The sequence below is a fragment of the Elephas maximus genome, chromosome 1 (assembly GCF_024166365.1).
Source record: "Elephas maximus indicus isolate mEleMax1 chromosome 1, mEleMax1 primary haplotype, whole genome shotgun sequence".
Classification (NCBI taxonomy): domain Eukaryota; kingdom Metazoa; phylum Chordata; class Mammalia; order Proboscidea; family Elephantidae; genus Elephas; species Elephas maximus.
The window spans coordinates 99,115,872-99,134,871 of NC_064819.1; the positions used below are offsets into that span (position 1 = coordinate 99,115,872).

Sequence of the window (19,000 nt, forward strand, 5' to 3'; positions counted from 1 at the left end):
GCAAGTGGTTTATCAAATAAACAAACTAAAAGAAAACTTCTGGTTCTGCTGATTTTCTTTATTATACCTCTCTTTTCAATTTTATTAGTTTCCTTACTTCTACTACTTCCTTTCTTCTACTTGTTTGTAGTTAAATCTACTCTTTTCCTAGGTTAAGGTTAGCTTTCTGATTTTTATAGATTTCTTCTTTTATAATATAAGCATTTAAGCCATAAATTTCCCTGGAAGAACTGCTTTACTTATTCCCCACAAACTTTGGTGAAAAAACTGAATATTCCTTTATTTTAAAATATTTTCTAATTTCCCTTTTGATTTCTTCTTCCACACACTATGGGGTATTTGCAAGTGTGTTGTTTCACCTCTAAAATTTTAAGTATATTCTTAGTCTCACTGATTTGTAATTGAATAAGTTTGTGGCCAGAAAATGTATTCTGTAGGAATTCAATCCTGTGAAAGTTATTGACACTTGTTTTATGGCCTAACATAGGGTTTATTTCATGAATATTCATTGTGCAATTAGCAGTTATAAATATATTCTGTAGCTATCGGCTGTAGTCAACATATAAGTCAAGGAGTGACATTGCTGGGTCATGGGAGAACATCATGATAAACTGAGAAAATATGCAAGTTGTCAAGGATTTCCTTTGTTTGGATCCACAATCAACACCAATGGAAGCAGCAGTCTAGAAAACAAATAAAGTATTCCATTTGGAAAATCTATTGCAGAAGCTCTTTTTGAAGTGTTAAAATGCAAAGATATCACTTTGAATATTAAGGTGTGCCTGACCAAGCCAAGGTATTTTCAATTACCTCATGTTTATGTGAAAGCTGAACAATGAATAGGGAATACAGAAGAAGAATTGACGCTTTTGAATTATGGCATTGGCAAAGAATATTGAATATGCCATGGACTACCAGAAGAACCAACAAAGCTGTCTTAGAAAAAGTACAGACAGAATGCTCAATAGAAGCGAGGAGGTAAGACTTCATCTCACTTAATTGGACATGTTATCAGGAGGGGCCAATCCCTGCAAAAGGGCATCGTACTTGGTAGAGTAGAGGGTCAATAAAAAGAAGACCCTCAACAAGACAGATCGACAGTGGCCTAGTGTCTGCAGCAATGGGCTCCGAAATAGCACCAATAGTGAGGATGGTACAGGACCAGACAACGTTTTGATCTGTTACACACAAGGTCACTATGAGTCAGAAGTAACTCCATGTCGCCTAACAAAACAACATGACAGATGTATGTTTTCAAGAATTTGACAAACTGTTTCCTTAAGGGGTTGTAACATCATACATTTCGACCAGCGATGCATCAGAGTTTAGAAAGGTTTAGATATACAAATGATGATAATAGTAATAAAAATAATATTTCTGCTTATTAATTTTATACTTTCTTTAATTTTGTTGAAAGGAATGAGTTTAGCATGGGCTTTTCTAAAACTCTCTACTTATCTTAAAGTAAACCTCAAATGTTTTGGCATCTAATTTCTGTTCATCTCTATGTCACTGGTGCATTTACCCAACAATGAATCAATACCAAAAGCATGTTTACTAAAACCGATGTATAAAATGTTTTAACATAGAGTTGGTCACTCCTCATTGTGCTTCTTTTTAATAAAATTCCCTTGGAAAATATAGTTATTCTCATAAAATTACGTATCAGCACTTTCAGTTCTAAAAATAAAACAAAGAAGCCATACTCTTGTTTGCTCATTTTAAAATTGTAATTGGGTTTATGGCTGGCATTCCATACTCGATATGTTCACCAAAAAAAAAAAGATTCAAAACATGAATTGTTGCCACCTGGCAAGAATATATACGCCTTCTTGCAGAAATGAATTAAAAATACTGGCAACCTAATAGTTTCAGACACCACAGTTTCTTATGTTTGTTCTCTCCCGTGTGTAGCCCATGGTAGAAAGGGACCTGTGTATTTATCTATGATGATGCAAAGGTGAAGGAGACCACCATGATCCGGGTGCATTAAAGGGCCTTCTCCTAGCCCAGTGAAATGTTCCTTACAGGACACAGAAAACCCAAGAAATAGCAGGCAAGGAAATCTTCTGGATCTACATATGTCCAAAATTCAGGAATACAAGTGAAAGCAATTACTGTACTTCAATGCAATCCTCATTTTCTCTCTTATTTCTACTACTTTTTCTTAAAGCTATAGGAAAAAGATGATTTTCACTCCACGTTTATTTGAGAAAACTTTTATGAAGCAGTGTGAGCAATGAATTCAGATATATGGGAAGGAGTAAGGATGAATAAAAAGGAAACTGGGGAAAAAGGAACACAAGGTGCTCTAAGCAACATCGGGGACCTACAGGCCAAGGCCAGGGGCTGAGGAAACTCATCAATGACAACATTTTCTATAGGGTCAGTGAACCAGGAGTGAGCCAGATCCTGAAGAAGCATTCTCTTCACGGAAGAATAAGAGTGAAACACAAATCTTTTCTTGCTGTGACGAAGCTGGGAGAGAAGGTTCTTCCTTGAGTGTCACCATCTTCACTTCAGCTCAGGAATCCTGAAGAAGACAGAAAACAGTGTGGTTTCTGAAACTAACTCTATAAACAAATGCTGTTTCCCCTCTCTCAGACCCTCAGAATGCAGCCAGAAGAAAGAAACAAATGCCTTAAGTCTCCCTGACCCAGTGCTATTCTAGAGCAGGGCTTTTAAGCAGAAAGAAGAATCTCAGTACAAACTGCCTGATCAGAAGTCTGAATTCAGTCTTTCCTGATATTTCTGTCTCTGTCTTATCTCCTCTACTATAATTCTAGGAGGACCAAATCTCATTGTAAAAGGTAATGAAAGTGTATTACCTGTTGGTTGAAGTCCAGAGCGTGCTGGGGAAGAGAGAAGAAGATGTATGTTTATAAGATATAGAGGCACATCTGTCCCCACACACCATGTCCTCAGTTCTAGATCTCCCACCTGAGATTTCTCTAACACGACAACCCATATTACATAACGGCAGAAAAGTGGGCAGAGCCTGAGAGCCTGCAATCTGTGAAGCTTCTGCCACACAAATCCAGTATCATTTTATTTAGCTTCAGTAGTTCCTCTTTCATCTACCCCAGGATCCTGACCCAAGATCTCCATGCACAGTAGCCTTTCTTTTATCTGCCACAGGTCATGACCTCTGTGCTTTGACAAAAGAGCAATGGGCTCTTTATTTCTGAATGCCCCCAAATTTGGGATTGACAGAAAACAAAAGCATTATACAAGACCATTGGTATATAGAAAAATAAGTTAAACAAAGCCCTATTTTCTCCGCAGCAGAGTCCATGGGGAGTCCCAGCTCCCACCAGCTTCCTTACCCTTCTGGTTCCTGAAGTGGATGAACAGCCCCGCCCCAAGGAACAGCAGACCCAGAACCAAGCCCCCGATTCCACTCAGCATCTTGCTCTGTGCAGATCCAGATTGTGCCCCTAAGAGAAGAAGCCAGCTTTAGTGGTTTTTACCCCAAATCCAACTTCTCTAATTGAGACTCTGAGACTCAGAGCTTTGAGAATAGGGGAAGAAGTCTGTTCTGCAAAATAGAATAACTGGTCACTTGAGGACGACAAAGTTTTCACAATCTCACTGAGGAGGTACAAGGTTCAGGCACTGAACTCATTAAACATCACATCCCTGACATGAGGTTTGACCACACAGCTGATGTGTGAGGAGCCTGGGACTCAGTGAGGCTCAGTAGCTTGTCTAGAGTGACAGGGCTAATAAAGGGCAGAGCTGAGATGGCATTCCCCTCAGGTCAGGAAGGGCCCTGCATTGTAGAGGACGCTCCTCTCCTCAGATCACAATGACCATCTATACAACTCAGAGCAACAGCACAGAAAGCAGAAGCCCAGCCGAGGAAGCAGGGACCTGGTACCCAGAGCCAAGAGGGTGACTGTGTCCTGTGATATCATGAGAAGATTCAAACAGGGACTATTTCATTACTGCCTCCTAGGCATAATTACCTCCCCAGGGGGTATAGGTATTTGTGGAAAGGATCACAGGGCTGCTACCCTCAGTGACCTGTGCTGAAGGAGAGGAGAACATAGAAGAAATGAAAACACTGTGTGGGAAGAGGGGAAAACCTACAGTCAAGGATAAGAAAAGCCCCCTTCTTGGTGAGAGAATGGGGTCAGAGAGCTTCTCACTCCATTCCACTGTGACAGGGCTCATCAGGCTTGGGTGCTCCACTTGGCAGGAGTAAACCTCTCCACTCTGAGGAATGGTTTCAAGCATCACCAGGATCTGGAAGGTCCAGTCTCCATTCTGGATCAGGCCTGTGGAGACAACTCCAGCCTCCTCTTCCTGGCCATTCCGGAATCATCTGACTTCAATGTGGCCTGGATAGAAACCATTCACAGAGCAGACCAGGAGGTTGTGGTGCTGCAGGGGCTGAGTCTTTGCCAGATACACAGTCACCACAGGCTCAACTAGGACAGAAAAGGCAGAGAGAATAAGTAAGGAAATCATAGTAAGTCTTCTTGTCTGTCTTTTTGTCTCTCTTCAAACCTAGTCTGACATATTTTTTAAAAAAATTGCTATCTAGTGGATTTTGACTCATAGCAACCCTACATGGTTTCCCAGGAGCAGCTGGTGGACTCGAACTGTCAATCTTTTGGTTAGCAGCTGAGCTCTTAACCACTACGCCACCAAGGCTCCCAAGTCTTGCTCAGGTCTCCCTCATGTTGGCCATGTGGCCATATGAGTCAGTATGTCGTGGGCCCTGAACTTAAACCATTAGATTTGAGAGACATTGGTAACATTGTGCGTTTTTAGATAATTGAAACAGTTATTCACTGTTATAATCTTCGTAAAGCATTTAGTGTTTAATGAAAAGCGTGGCTTTAAGTGCCAAGGTGGCTGGGCTCAAATCCAGGCTCTGCCTCTTACTGGATGTTCCTGGGAGGGTTTTTTAATTCCTTGGTGCCTCAAGTTTCTCACCTGTAGTGAGGAATAATAATATTAACTTATCTCTTAGTGTTATGTGAGAATTGATGCAATTAAAATACGCAAAACAGTGACTGGACTTAGTATTCTATATATGTTTGTTACTTATTATCCTTGTTTACTCTGAGAGAAAAGGTGATTCAAAGTAGTGTGGAGAGATTGGGGAACAGCAGTGGGATAGGTGGGGAGATAAGAGCATGAAGTCCTGGAATGCTGTCTTGATGCGCTCACACCTTTACAGCCATAGAATTAGTTCTACTACTGGGAGGCAGGAATAGACAGAGGTGATTCTCTAACTCTGTGAGTTGAGTCCCAAGGAAAGCAGGGGGTCTTGTGGGATAAAGTCATAAGGGAAATCATTCATTCAAAGAAGTTCTAATATGTACTGTCCTCTCTTCAGTGTCTCTCCTTTTTCAAAGCAAACATATCTAGTTTTGGAATTTTTACTCTTTTACAACTGTCTCTCTTTCCAGACTGACATTTGGGGTCAGGGCAGGGTCTGGGGCTCATTAATATATGTGCTTAAGGCTTTGGACAATCTCGGAGACTAGCAGATCCTCAGTAAATACAACTATTTTTTAAAAAGAAGGAGAAACTTGGGAGACAACTTTTTCACAGTATCACAAAGTAATAGATTTAAGATTGATAGTAAATCATTACCAACAATTTTGCAAAGCATTTCATTTAATCCAAATGTTTAAATTCTTAACATTGAAAATAAGAGAGTCAAAGTATAAACCAGAAAGTGAAGAAAATGCGGAATCAAATAGCAGCAATAGGTTAGTAATCTTACTTCCTAGAGAACCCATTTCTCTGAAAAAAAGCTAGAGCCCTAGAGATAATAGTCAATAAATAATTCTTAGAGTAGTAATTAAAATTGGCCAAACAATACATGAAAAAACATTTAATAGCCTCAGAAATAAAGAAACAGAAATTAAAAATAAAAAAAGGAAAATTCAACTGAATATTCAGCAGTATTAAAAAAAAAAAAAAAAAGACCTAACAAAGGAGACTACAGGGTAAATTGTGTTACAACCATACAAAACAATAATATGAAGCTAGTTCAATAATAGTATTATAAAAATTGCAACATCAGTATGTTAGCAAAAAATTATAGTTCAAAAAACCTAGTTTTGGAGTTATTTCGACCATGTAAAAATATATACATTAAAGAAACAGCAAAAATAGCAAGAAATTTAGGCCTAAAAGAAGCCTCAGAAAGGTCAGAGGTGCCTCAGAATTTCCTTCTCATCCACCCCCCAAAAGATAAATGAATAAAGTACTCTGGCACTTTTTCCTCAATGAAATACTTACGGAAACAAACAACACACACCTTTTATTTCAGGGATTCCTGGCTGAGAAGGTCCTGTGCTAAGGACAGCCTGGGAGGAGCCCCACATTATCCCACATGTTGACTCTCCCATCTCCTGTCCCCCTCAGCTCTGCCCCCAGTGGACCCAGGACAACCTGAGGGTCTCCCTCCTGCACCCACACCCCACACACACACTCTGCTCCCTCTGCCCCTCACACCCCAGCCTGCACCACACACTCACACACACACACACAACCCGACACTCTGCCTCCCTCTGCCTCTCACACCCCAGCCTGCACCACTCACACACACCCACACTCTGCCTCCCTCTGCCCCTCACACCCCAGCCTGCACCACACACACACACACACACACACACACACACTCTGCCCCTCACACCCCAGCCTGCACCACACACTCACACACACACACCCACACTCTGCCTCCCTCTGCCCCTCACACCCCAGCCTGCACCACACACACACACACACACTCTGCCCCTCACACCCCAGCCTGCACCACAACTCACACACACACACCCACACTCTGCCTCCCTCTGCCCCTCACACCCCAGCCTGCACCACACACTGACACACACACACACTCTGCCCCTCACACCCCAGCCTGCACCACACACTGACACACACACACCCACACTCTGCCTCCCTCTGCCCCTCACACCCCAGCCTGCAGCACACACTCACACACACACACCCACAGTCTACCTCCCTCTGCCCCTCACACCCTAGCCTGCACCACACACTCACACACACACACCCACACACACAAAGTCTCCCCCCCCCCCCCAGCGCTCACCTCTCCGCTGCACCGTGAAGCTCTCACCAACCCTGTAGTTGTGTCTGCAGTAAGTGTCCACCTCAGCCCGCCTCTTATCCAGAAGCTCCTTCTGGCCGTTCCAGGCCTCGGCGTCCGGCCGCCCCAGCTCCGTCACCGCCCTGTACTCCCCCACGTCGCTGTCGTAGCGCGCATACTCCTCCCGGTTGTAGATGAGTCTCTGGAAAAACCGCACCCGCTCCGTCCCGTTGGTGAAGTGACACTCACCCTTAAACTGCTCCAGGAAACGTGCTGTGCGGACAGGAAACATCCGGTCACCGGCAGCCTCTCGGGAAGAAACTGAGGGCGAAGCCACCAGTCAGGGGCCCCCGGTGCGAGGTGGCGGCACTAACGACCCCTGAGGGGCTCCACCCGCAACACCAAGCCACCGGCCTGTGCGGCTTCATCTTTCACCCGCCTGATCCTGACTGAGGCCGAGCAGGGCGGAGGGCGCCCGCCTGGTCCCAGGTCCTGTGATCCTCTCCTGCTTAGACACTGGGCGGGAGACCTCCAGGTCGGGGCCAGATGAGGATTTGCCCCCATCCCTGATGTCTACGGAAACCCTGGTTAACAGCTAGGCTACTAGCCAGAAGGTCGGCAGTTCAAATCCACCAGGCGCTCCCTGGAAGCCCTATGGGGCAGTTCTACTATGTCTGATAAAAAAAAAATAGGGTCGCTATATGTCCGCATCCACTGGATGGCAACGGGTTTGATTTTTGGTTTCAGGTCTACACCACCCAATCCTGAAGCCTCCCGTCCTCACACTTCCCACGGCTCTTCACCTGTTTCCCTGAACACTTCCCATCTCCTCCATTCTGTAGACACTTCTGTAGTCCTGACCTGTGACCCCTGTGCTGCCCCCTGGAAATCCAAGGGAAGGAAAATCAGATTTCTCTCCTCCACTCAGGGAGCTGAAATTGTAGTGAAAGTGCCACATAAAACCCAAACACACAAGACATTATACAGGAGTGAGAACTGTCAAAAAAGGAAAAGTGTGGCCTTCTGTACAGAGGATAATGGTGGGATCTACATTGTCTTAGGGTGCCAGAGAAGGAAGGACACTCTGAAAAGTGACATTTAAGATGATGTTAGGGATTCAATTGTGTCCCCCCCCCCCGAAATATGTGTTGTAAATCCTAATGAGTTTTCTTTGTTATGTTAATGACTCAGTATGACTGTAGGGTGTGTCTTAAGTCAATCCCTTTTGAGATATAAAAAGAGCGGATTGAACAACAAGCAGACATGGGGGAAGACAGATGCCAAGCCACATTTATATCTCCCCAAAGAGAAATTCAAAGACACAAGAACTTCCCTCCAGGGCCAACAGAGACAGAAACCCTTCCCCAAGAGTCAGCACCCAGATTTCAGATGTCTAGTCCCCTAAATGGAAACCCTAGTGGCACAGTGGTCAAGAACTATGGCTGCCAACCAAAAGGTTGGTAGCTTGAATCTACCAGGTGCTCCTCGGAAACCCTATGGGGCAGTTGTACTCTGTCCTACAGGGTCACTATGTCACAATCGACTGGATAGCAACAGGTTTGGTTTTTTGGTAGTTTCCTAAACTGTGAGAAAATAGATCTCTGTTTGTTAAAGCCACCCACTTGTGCTATGTCTGTTATACCAGCACTAGATAACCAAGACAGACGACATGAAATACTAAGCTATGTGAGGTAGGGGAAGAGTGGGGCCCGTGTGGAGTTTGGGCTAAAAGGGAGGCACATTGCAGGTAAAGGTAATACCATGCCCCAAAGCTCGAAAGAATCAATGAACTTCTTCAAGAAACCAGAAGAAAAGACTTAACTGGAACACAGAGAGTGAAGGGAAAGGGACAGAAAAGATCCGGTTGGAGAAATCACATGGAGCCAGGTATTTAAAGCCTTGTAGGTGATGTTAGGATTGTGGATTTATATCAAATGTAATAGGAACTGAGAAACTATCATTTTGAGCAGATTAATACCATGATCTAATACAGGTACCCTATCCCTTATCTACATCTCTGAAAACAAAAAGAAAAAAACATTTTTTAACTTTGGTGCCAAAACTCATTTGGCAAATCTGACCTGATGAGATAAGGGGTGAGATGTGTGTCAGAGCTCTGATGTACCGTACATGCTTCTGTACATTCTTCTGGGTTTTGTTTTTAAGTTTAATTGACTATGAACTGTGAAACTGTGAAAAAAAAAAAAAAGTTAAAGAATAACCTCGTACCTTAAAATGATAAAAATAAAAGGACACATCAGACGTTAAAGTATAGAATATAGAATCACTGCAGGCCTTTGAGGCATTAGAGTTAAAAATACTTGTGCCAGTCACCCCCATGTATGACTTGACAACATAAAGGCAAGTTGTTGAAAGTTAGCAGAGATGCTGATGACCAAGAACTCATAAAATATTGAAAACCATTGCATAAGGCAGAAAAAAAAGTTAAAACCTTGAACTTGCTTTGACTGAGTAAATGCAACTACAAAGTGGTAAATTTTCTAAACTTTCGGCAGGGAAACAAGCTAAAATAAACCATGAAAAAGTGAGTTGGGAGGTGTGTGTCTGTCTAACCTATGAGCCTAGGACTTTCAGAAGCAGCACAGTGTGAGCCAGTGTGTGTAACTCTATTGACATTTTGGACTGAATAATTCCTCGTTGTGGAGGGCTCTCCTACGCATTGTGGATGTTCAGCAGCATCCCTGGTCTCACCCACTAGATACCGATAGCATCTTCAGTTGTGACAAAGAAAATCTCTCCAGACATTGCCAAGTGCCTCCTGAGGGACAAATTGTCCCTGGGTGAGAATCACTGGTGAAAACCATCTGAAAAGTCTGTGGTGAAGAAGTCCATGTTCATTATGAAGTAGATGAAAATTACATGGAAAATTGTGCCAAATTACATCTGATGAAAACCTTAGTGGAGAACAAATTTATTTTGCTGGAAAAAAAAATTTATTTTACTGGGACTGGATTCTTAAAGAAACAGAAAATTCCTGATGTCTAAGGAGAGAGTAGAAAAAGCTCCTATGGATTCTCACAGCAGGTGTGCTAACGCTCACGTTCTCCCCAAACACAGTGAGCAGGGCTCAGTGTCACTGAATTGTCCATGCGGAGACTGTGAGATGGGTGCATGTTTGTGGTGCATATTTTCACCACAATGAAAACAAAAAGAGGGCAATCAATGGAAAAAGCAAAAATCTGGGATGTCTGAAAGGAGTAAGTATTATACTTGTGCTTTAATTTTCAAAAAGAAAAACATGGAGAACCAGAGACCTGATTTCTGTCTCGTTTATTAACCGCTCTCTAGCAGTGGCTTTTTTTTTTTTTTTTAGCGGTGGCTTAAATTCAGTATACCAAAAAAAAAAAGACACCAAACCCGCTGCCCTTGAGTCGATTGAAATGGGAGAAAAGTATAAAATTTTATTGTCTGTGTACAACTGCTCCACACACGCTCCTTCCTGAACTTTGTGTAAAAAGTAAACTTTATGGCTTTTAATTTCTCCCACTGACACATCTGTATTGAAGCCTGTGTTCGAGGACTCTTTTGTCCCACGAAGAAAGCTGCTGCCCTTGAGTCAATTACAACTTACAGCGACTCTATAGAACTGCCCCATAGGGTTTCCAAGGCTGTAATATTTATGCAAGGGGCCCTGGTTGCACAATGGTTAAGCAATAAGCTGCTAATTGAAAGTCTGGCAGTTCAAACCTTCTAGCCTCCACGGGAGAAAATACCTGGTGATCTTTTCCCGTAAAGATTTCAGCCTAGGAAACCCTTTGGGGCAGTTCTATAGTGTCATATAGGGTCGCTATGAATCTGAATTGACTCAGCGGCACACAACAACAACAATTATGGAAGTAGTTTGTCACATCCATCTCCTGCAGGGCAGTTGGTGGGTTTGGACCGCCGACCTTTAGGCTAGCAGCCCAGAGCTATAAACAGTTTTTAAACTCTGTATTGCTGCAGTCGACAGATGTCAAGGGATCCAAAACTTTCCGGAAAAAGTCAACTGCTGGTGCTTGTTAAGATGCTAAAATTAAGAAATCAACCTTTACAAATGTTTGGCACAGACTTTGAGCTGTCCTGACTTTGCAAATGAGCTAGCAGATGAAGGTTAGAAAAACTGTCACGTCACTAAGGAGAAGAAAATGATATCAAACTTCAATATATGATGGAAGTTCAACAGGGAAAAGTTTCAATAAGTCTGAGGACGCTGCCATCAAAATTACTGAGCACTGACAATGTGGCCCCTGCTGGGCATCCCTGGGGTGACAGGAGCATGGCAGTGGTGACATGGAGAGCTCAGGTGGAAAGGTCCCCAAAGGTGATATGGTGAGAACAGGGGATCAGTTAATTAACAGCCTTGAACAACTACAGAGCCTGAGTGTCGCAGCTTCCTCAGTGAGGGAGACGCTGCTGACACAGAGCTGCAATGGTGCTGCAAGGAGCTTTAAAATGACAATCTAGTGAGTGCTGCTTCATCCTTTGTGAATTTCCTTCCTGGAAAAAATGAATTGTCCAACCCAACTTGATGATAAAGAGAATAATGACCTGATTTACTTACCTCTCTGAGATCCTCAAGTAACAGGATGTAATAAATATGGATAAATATTAGCTTAATATTTAGCTTAACGCAAGTCATATGTAAGTTGGAAGCGTTACTAGATATTTTCTCTAAGAAAAACATATTGGAATATTCTATATTTACCTATTTCATTTGCTTTTTCTTACTGTGAAAATCATCTCCAATACTACATAGTGCTATTCTTCCATAAACCTGAGTATTCAGAGCTTTGGGTGTAGAAATATTGATGTGTTTAGTTATAGGTCACTCCTCTTTATTCCAGTGAAGATGTTTGTAATTAATTGGGAAAGTTAATTTTTAAAATCCAAAATTCTAATTTCCGCAGGACATCTGGCTCTAAGAATTTCAGAAATGAAATTCTAGATCTGTATATATTTTCAGACATCACTGACAACACAGTAAAAAGTGAAGCAGATATGGACAAAGGCAAGAGTGGAAGAAAAGAGATGAGTTTGGGGGCTTCTAGAATAATCCAGGCACAAGATGACAGCGGCCTGAACAATGGCAATAGACGGGGACCTAGAGGTGGTGGGCAGACTCGAGACTTATTTTGGATGTCACATTCATGGATATGTGGATGGAGAGAAAAATCATAGCCTGCGCTGAATTAAGAGTACAGTGCATCAGGAAGTATTTCCAATGCTTTACATACACCGCCTCTATAAATCCTCAGAACAACTCCTTGAAGGAGGTAGTATTTTCCTCATTTTACAATTGAAGCAACAAAACCCCTGAGGGGCTAAATGACTTGCCCATAGCCAAGTATTTCATGGCAGGTGAAGCAAGGATTAGAACTCCGGAAATCTGGCTCCTGCGTCCTAGCACTTCACCAGGACAAGATTCTAACTCCCTGAAAGTCATCATTTACATGTTCTGTGCCTTCTGCCACAGCTTCTGTGCCAGTGTTCTTCTTCGTAAAGATTGACAGTGACCTCATTATTCCAAATTCAATAGATGGTTCTCAGTCATCATTTCAATTTCTCAGCAGCTTTCAACACTGGCCACCACATCTTCGAAACTTACCAAACTGTTCAAATACTTAGACTTTTTCACTTCCCCTTTTTCATCCCAGGTTCTCATAACCATAATGTAGTCGGTACATAGGCGTCACACAGGAACTCTGCTAATTTCACTCTACACACCCATATGTGAATTTTCAATCCTTCCATTTATACATCTTGTACTCAGTAACTATAAAATGTCACTATGCTTTATGCTGACAGAGACCAGATTTGTTTTGCTCATCACCCTGTCCTCTTCACCTAGGGGCAATGATTTGTGTATTTTCGGTCACTAATAATAATCGTTTCTTGTGAGAATTACTGATTTTGTGCCTAACTAGTCAACACTGAATAATAAGACACTCTAGTGCTTCCTTGCTATTGTCCGAATATCTCAGTTCCTCCCAGCTTTTCTTCAGTTCCTTTTATTCTTATATTTTAAGTCCAGCTGACTCTCTGATCCCAGAACATAGTCCTTTCTTGAGGCCACCTGCTGAAATGATTCATCTTTAATCCTGAGTTCACTTCTTAACTCCCACTCTCTCTTCAAACAGTTCAGTCTCCAACCTAAATATACCACTGAATCTGCCAATGTCAAGTCCACCAAACCCAGTGCTCACTTCTCTGTCATGTTCTCGCCTCACTCACTTCTTAGTGGTATCCACCAGAGCTGGCCGCTCCCCCCTTCTTGTAACCAATTTCCTTTCCTTGGCTTCTGTGCATCATCACATTCTCTTAGTTTTCCTCCAACAAACATCACTGGTACTTCTTTTCAGTGTCCCTGGCTGACTCATTCTTCTTAGGTCAATGTTTAATGCGAAGATGCCTCTGTGTTTGGCCTTTGGCCCTATTCTTATTTTCTATCTATATTGTCTCTCCCTATGTGACCTCTTCCACCTTCCTGCATTTAATAGAATCCGTGTATTGATGACACCAACTTGTGTATCTCCAGCCCTCGACTCTCCCTAAGTTCAAGTCTCTTATATTTAACCGACCTCTTGATAATTTCTCATGAATGTCAAAATGACATATCCAACCTCACTTAAACAAAATTTTTATTTATAGCCTCCCACTTCAAATCATTTCCTCCCTCAGTGTTCCCTGGCTCAGTAAAGGGCACCAACATCCACCTAGTTATTCAAGACTAAGTCATCCCAAATATATCCTAAAATTGTCCACTTTTCTGTCTTTATCACTAGAGCACTAAATGAAGTCACAAGCATGACTTCCCTGTAGAATTCTACAACCTTCCTTAACTGTTTACTTGCCTCCATTTGTGTACCCTACAATCCATTCCACAAATAGAATATATATATATATATGTATATATATATATATATATATATATATATATATATATATAAATTACCTCTTCATATAACCCTCCAGTGGCTTCACCAATCTATTTATAAATAAAAATGAAATTTCTTACCATGGCTGTCAGGGCCTTAAATGATTTGGCTCCTGACTTCTTCTCCAACCTCATCTTATGCCACACTCCCCCTTGCTCATTATGCTCCAGTCACTTTAGACTGCTTTCTGACCTTTAAACACAGCAAACATCCTACCTCATTTAGATCTTTATCCTGTAGTCCCCTCTCCCTGGAGCACTTGTCCCTTAGATCTTCACATGGCTGGCTTCTTCTCAGCATTCATATCTTAGCCTAAGGTGACTTTCTCGGGGAGAATTCCCTATTCACTGATTGTAGAAAGATTTTGGGATCCATACAATAGACATAGATAATCACTAAAGAAAATCTCACAATATTTTTTAAAGAACTTGACTTCACATAGCCTGGACAGAGTGACAAAGTTAACTCTTTCCCTACTCCTCCCACCCCATAACAGCTACCAGCCAAAGTCAGCACTTACGTGGGGTGTCCCTGGACAAAGCCAGAGGAGGACTCAGCATCATCAGTATCAGAGTCAGAGCTGCCATCCAGGTGCCCGTGGGGAACCACAAGCACACCATGCTCGAGAACAGGAGAGCACAGGATAAGAGAGGAACAGGCAAGTCCCCTCAAGGAGACCTGTGACCCTCCTCCACTCACATCCCAAAGAAGTCATTGTATTCCCTTTGGATTGGGTAGCCTCAGCATTGACAACCAATCAGCGTTCGAGAAGAGAAGCATCATTAGTTGCTGGTCAGCTACTTAGTATGAAGGTCCTCTTCTGAAGCTTGGACTTTCCTTCATTCAGAGGGTTTTTTCAAGTTAGTACTTTAAAGATTTGATCCAACTACATCTAAAGCCTTTTAATTGGCCCCTGTTGTGAGGCAGCCTGTGCTGGTCAGCCATGTGTACACACAAGTTTAAGCCCTTTAGAAGCCTTCATCTCTCCTATGGTTGGAGAAGGAACTGTTTGGACAAGCATATGTGTGTGTGTTTAGGAGGAGAGGTGGTGGAGGAAAGATGACTGCAAGTTAGGAGACCTTTAATCTTGGTCAACATAACTTTGTGCTGTAGATTTGGGAAAATTCACTTTTCACAGGACAAATAAAGACATGGTGATTTTTCTTCAGGAATCTCAATACTAGAAAATGCTGTGGTTCTTTGAGCCCTTGGGAGCCCCCTCAAGAAGCAGCATTCCCTGGTAACTGAGGAGCTGACACAATTATAGTTTTTGATTGGAGAGTATAGTCTGTACCTCCTTAGAGGTAGGGATGCCTCTGATAAACAAAAGGAAATTGAAAGTCTCTCCATAATCTAACCTGGGTGAAAAGATTTTTCATGTTTTTCTCGTGATACTGTCACTGTTTAGAGGCACCTCCAGAATACATGGGAGACAATCTATGTGCAATGGAGGGTCTTGAAGGCACCTTTGCACAGCACTGAACCTAATAATGTAATAAGGTAAATGGTTCAAATCAAAGGCTGCAAGGGGCTGAGACATCAATAAAGGACTCAGGGTCAGCCTCTGGCACAAGAAGCCTGCTTGAGAATAATTAATATTTGTGTGGGAAGCGTTCAGTCCCTTGCTCTCAGCTCCCATTATGATTTTCTCCTTTACCTGGGGATATTTTTCCGAATTAACCCTCTTCCCTTGCTTAATCCTAGGGAATGAGATAAGGAGACTTTGCTAATTAATACCTCATAGAACAGTCAGGAAATAGAAAACAGTGGAAAAACTAGGAATTGCATCCTTTGATGTCATCATATAATTTGAAACACGTCATTCGACTTTTAGGTAACTATTAAAGACATCAAAATAAGTGCAACAACTGTGGCTCAGAATAAACTTTAGATAACAACTACTACATCGAAAGTTCTGCAGTAATTCACATCTACCACACTTCTGACAAGCAGTCTTTGTGTGACTTAATTAATATTCTAGTGACAAGATATTCAATATTCTACAATAAAAGCTGGTAAAACTTTATTGAGCAATTTCTGAGCATTTTACTTTCTATTAAGAGTTGTACTGAGAGCTTTTTAGGCATCATATTTTTATTTAATTCTCACTTGAGTTGATACCCTTTTTATCCCTGCAGATGAAAAGAAAAAAATGATGGACATTAAAAAAGTTTTGTAAAGATACAAGGCTAATGAATGGTACATTCCAGGTTGAATCAAGTTATACGTGATTCCAAACTCCACGAGCTCAGTCATTATACCACCTTACATTCAATGTCTGAAGGCAAAAGTGTCCCTTATATTAAAAATATTTTTATCACCTTAATTCATGGATTTGACTAGTCAGTAAGGCTATTCCTTTTAATGAATGGCAGCATTTTCTATCATTTAGGGGAGCTTCTTCATAGCAATTCTACTTTCTTTAAAAGATTCCCCTTATCACCATCCTTACTCTCCTCTAGAAATGACAAAATTTGAACTTATGTAGTGACATCCATAGTCTCTTTGTTATTAAAGATTAACAGTGACCTCAACATTCTTAAATCCAGACTGTTGTTCTCAGCCATTATTTCAGCTTTCTCACCACAATGCAGTGGAACACCTCAAGTGCAGTTTATCCATCTCAGAATTGAATAGAAATAGAGTCTCATTTTGGAGAAGTATATTTCTGTCAATATGGATGGTTCAAAATATCCTGCAGAGATTGCATAGAGGCCACAACTATCCCTGTATTAGAGAAGAAACTGTGTCTCTAGACCCCAAGGATAATTCAGGATTGTTGGTAAGGGTGCAGATGCAGCCAGGGGGTATTACATTTCATTTCACAAGCTGAAAACTGTACTTTGTGCTCATTGTAATGTGTGATAATCTGGGAAAGCCAAGCTAAAGTTCACCTTAGTGTTACATAGTTAAAGAGAACTCTAACAAAACGTGTTCCTATGAATTTGACACACAATTTACAAACCATTTGAATTTATTTTGAAAAAGAAAGGGACACCAACTAATATCTAAATTCTGTATGTTGTATACCTTTATAAGTAATAAAAACGTACTCCTTTCAAAATGATACCTCATATGCTTTTCAATATATATTCAAAGTAAACATAGCTTAGTAAAACATTATAGTAACTATCAGCAAACTATCCATCCCAGTGGTGATCACCAGGCTGAACTTTTTTGATGGAAGTGAGAGGAGAAGCTCTTCTGCTCCACTCTGGCCATGTATGAGAGGTGTCATTTAAGGGTTTATTTCTGAGGAGAAGGCAGTTAAATTCGGTCCTGGAGGAAAGTGGTTCTCAGTACAGAAGTTCTACAGTCTGTGATCTCGATACATGAGACTGTAGGTTTGCAGTTATGGGAGGTAAGTCCCAATACATTTGGGGACAAATAAGTAAAATCAGAAACATAAACTTTCTACTGAAAAGAGGCAGAATGAATTTTGTATTATTAGAATTTCTAAGTCCAATAAGTTGTCATACAATGGGACTCACTTTTAGTAAACCTGAGGGGTTGCAGTAAATATTGGAAAGTGGGCTGTTTTAGATATCAGTAAGGCACAACTAGCATAGAAAGTCTGTCACTTGTCACAGTAGGATATTCTCAGGAATTTTCAGGTCAACCTGAAGTGAGAAGCAGGCCATTAGTCCCTATGTTTAAGGAAAAAATAAATATGAATAATAAGAAATGGATAAACAAGCCAATTTCTTCTTTGCATGGAAAAACCATCTTTTTCAACAGAAGACTGCGCCATGTGACAGGCTTGGTAAGGCCATTTCCAGTGGTAGCTCAGTGATGTCTTCCATCATTGTCTAAGTCAGGTGACAGGGCTTCTGCCATCGTGAATGTCATTCTTTGACTCAAATTGTCATTGTTTTATAATAATTTCTCACGGCGTTTTTCTTTTGCACCAGAAAGTTTGCCATACAGTAGTCATACAGAGAGCAACTAGAATTATCATAGACCTGCCATTCACGTTGTATGCAGGAAGAGTTCATTTTTTTCTCTTTGCCCTGGAGCTTGGGTTCATTATGCTACGACAAGGCGTCTGCCTCTTTATCCAGCACAGAACTGACTGTTATTTTTCAAAATCCAGTTTGGCGTTCCTCTAGGCCACAATCTAATAATTTGAGGTGCTTTCACCAATGAAGAAATTGATCAATCTGTTGAGCTGTACCAACTTCTTTACCATCTGTTTTGTAGGGCTCCTTGTAAAGTGTATACCTGGAATGTTGCTGTTTGTTTTCTCCAAAACAAATAATATCATTTAGGACTTATTTTGCTGAGAGTTCACCCCTGTAGATGGAAAACTTCTACCCATCCTCCAAAGCCAAACTACCTAAATGAAATCAACTTTAATATTTATAAAAGGTTCCCCAAGGGGGAGAAGACTTGTCTGGACAAGTCCTTTGACATGTTGTGCCTGTCAAACAAATCAACTCTTTCAATATTGTAGAACCATTTAAAGAAACTTGAAGCATACCAGTCTCATTAATTTTTGGTAGTATTCCTATTTTTTTTCTATGTGCAATTTCATAAGTTTACACAAACAAGATAAAGGAGCAAAACTTGATGGTACTACAGAGCCACCTACAGATGCTAAAGATGGTCTGGGTGCAAAAAAATAACCTGTTAGTCTCTGAAGTTCAAAATTGGGGGCCTGACCTTAAAAAAAAAGTGCTACTAGAGTTGTCCGGTCAGATGTTAAAGACAAAATAAAGGTTCCAGTTAACTAGAAAAAAAAAAATATATATATATATATATATATATATATATATATATATATACATCCAAACCATGGCTCCATTATTAACCAAAGGGAAAATAGGTTCTAACAACCACAGCAGAATATCTATTAGACATTTTAAGCTTCTCAAGAAGTGAGGAATCCTTATTGCTTTTACAGTTTTGAAAGCTATGAAAAATAAAAAAGCACAAGGGTCAGTACAAGAATTAAAAGACTTTAGGGGAGGCAATAAGTTCTACCACC

General features: G+C 41.2%; 1 protein-coding gene and 1 pseudogene across 2 annotated transcripts in view; both read right to left on the minus strand.

The window, feature by feature from the left end:
- LOC126081386 (DLA class II histocompatibility antigen, DR-1 beta chain-like) overlaps positions 1–14,683 on the minus strand; it is a 199,109-nt pseudogene extending 184,426 nt beyond the window's left edge.
- The window catches only part of LOC126081159 (HLA class II histocompatibility antigen, DRB1 beta chain-like), a 288,700-nt gene that overhangs the window by 184,426 nt on the left and 85,274 nt on the right, over positions 1–19,000 (minus strand). The window contains exon 6 of one of the 2 annotated variants that reach the window (XM_049892825.1): positions 2,491–2,533. The exons of the other annotated variant lie outside the window; for it this stretch is intronic. Within the exon in view, the coding sequence (XP_049748782.1) occupies positions 2,520–2,533 (14 nt within the window). The 3' untranslated portion in view covers positions 2,491–2,519. The remainder of the gene's footprint in view (positions 1–2,490; positions 2,534–19,000) is intronic. 2 annotated transcript variants of the gene reach the window in all.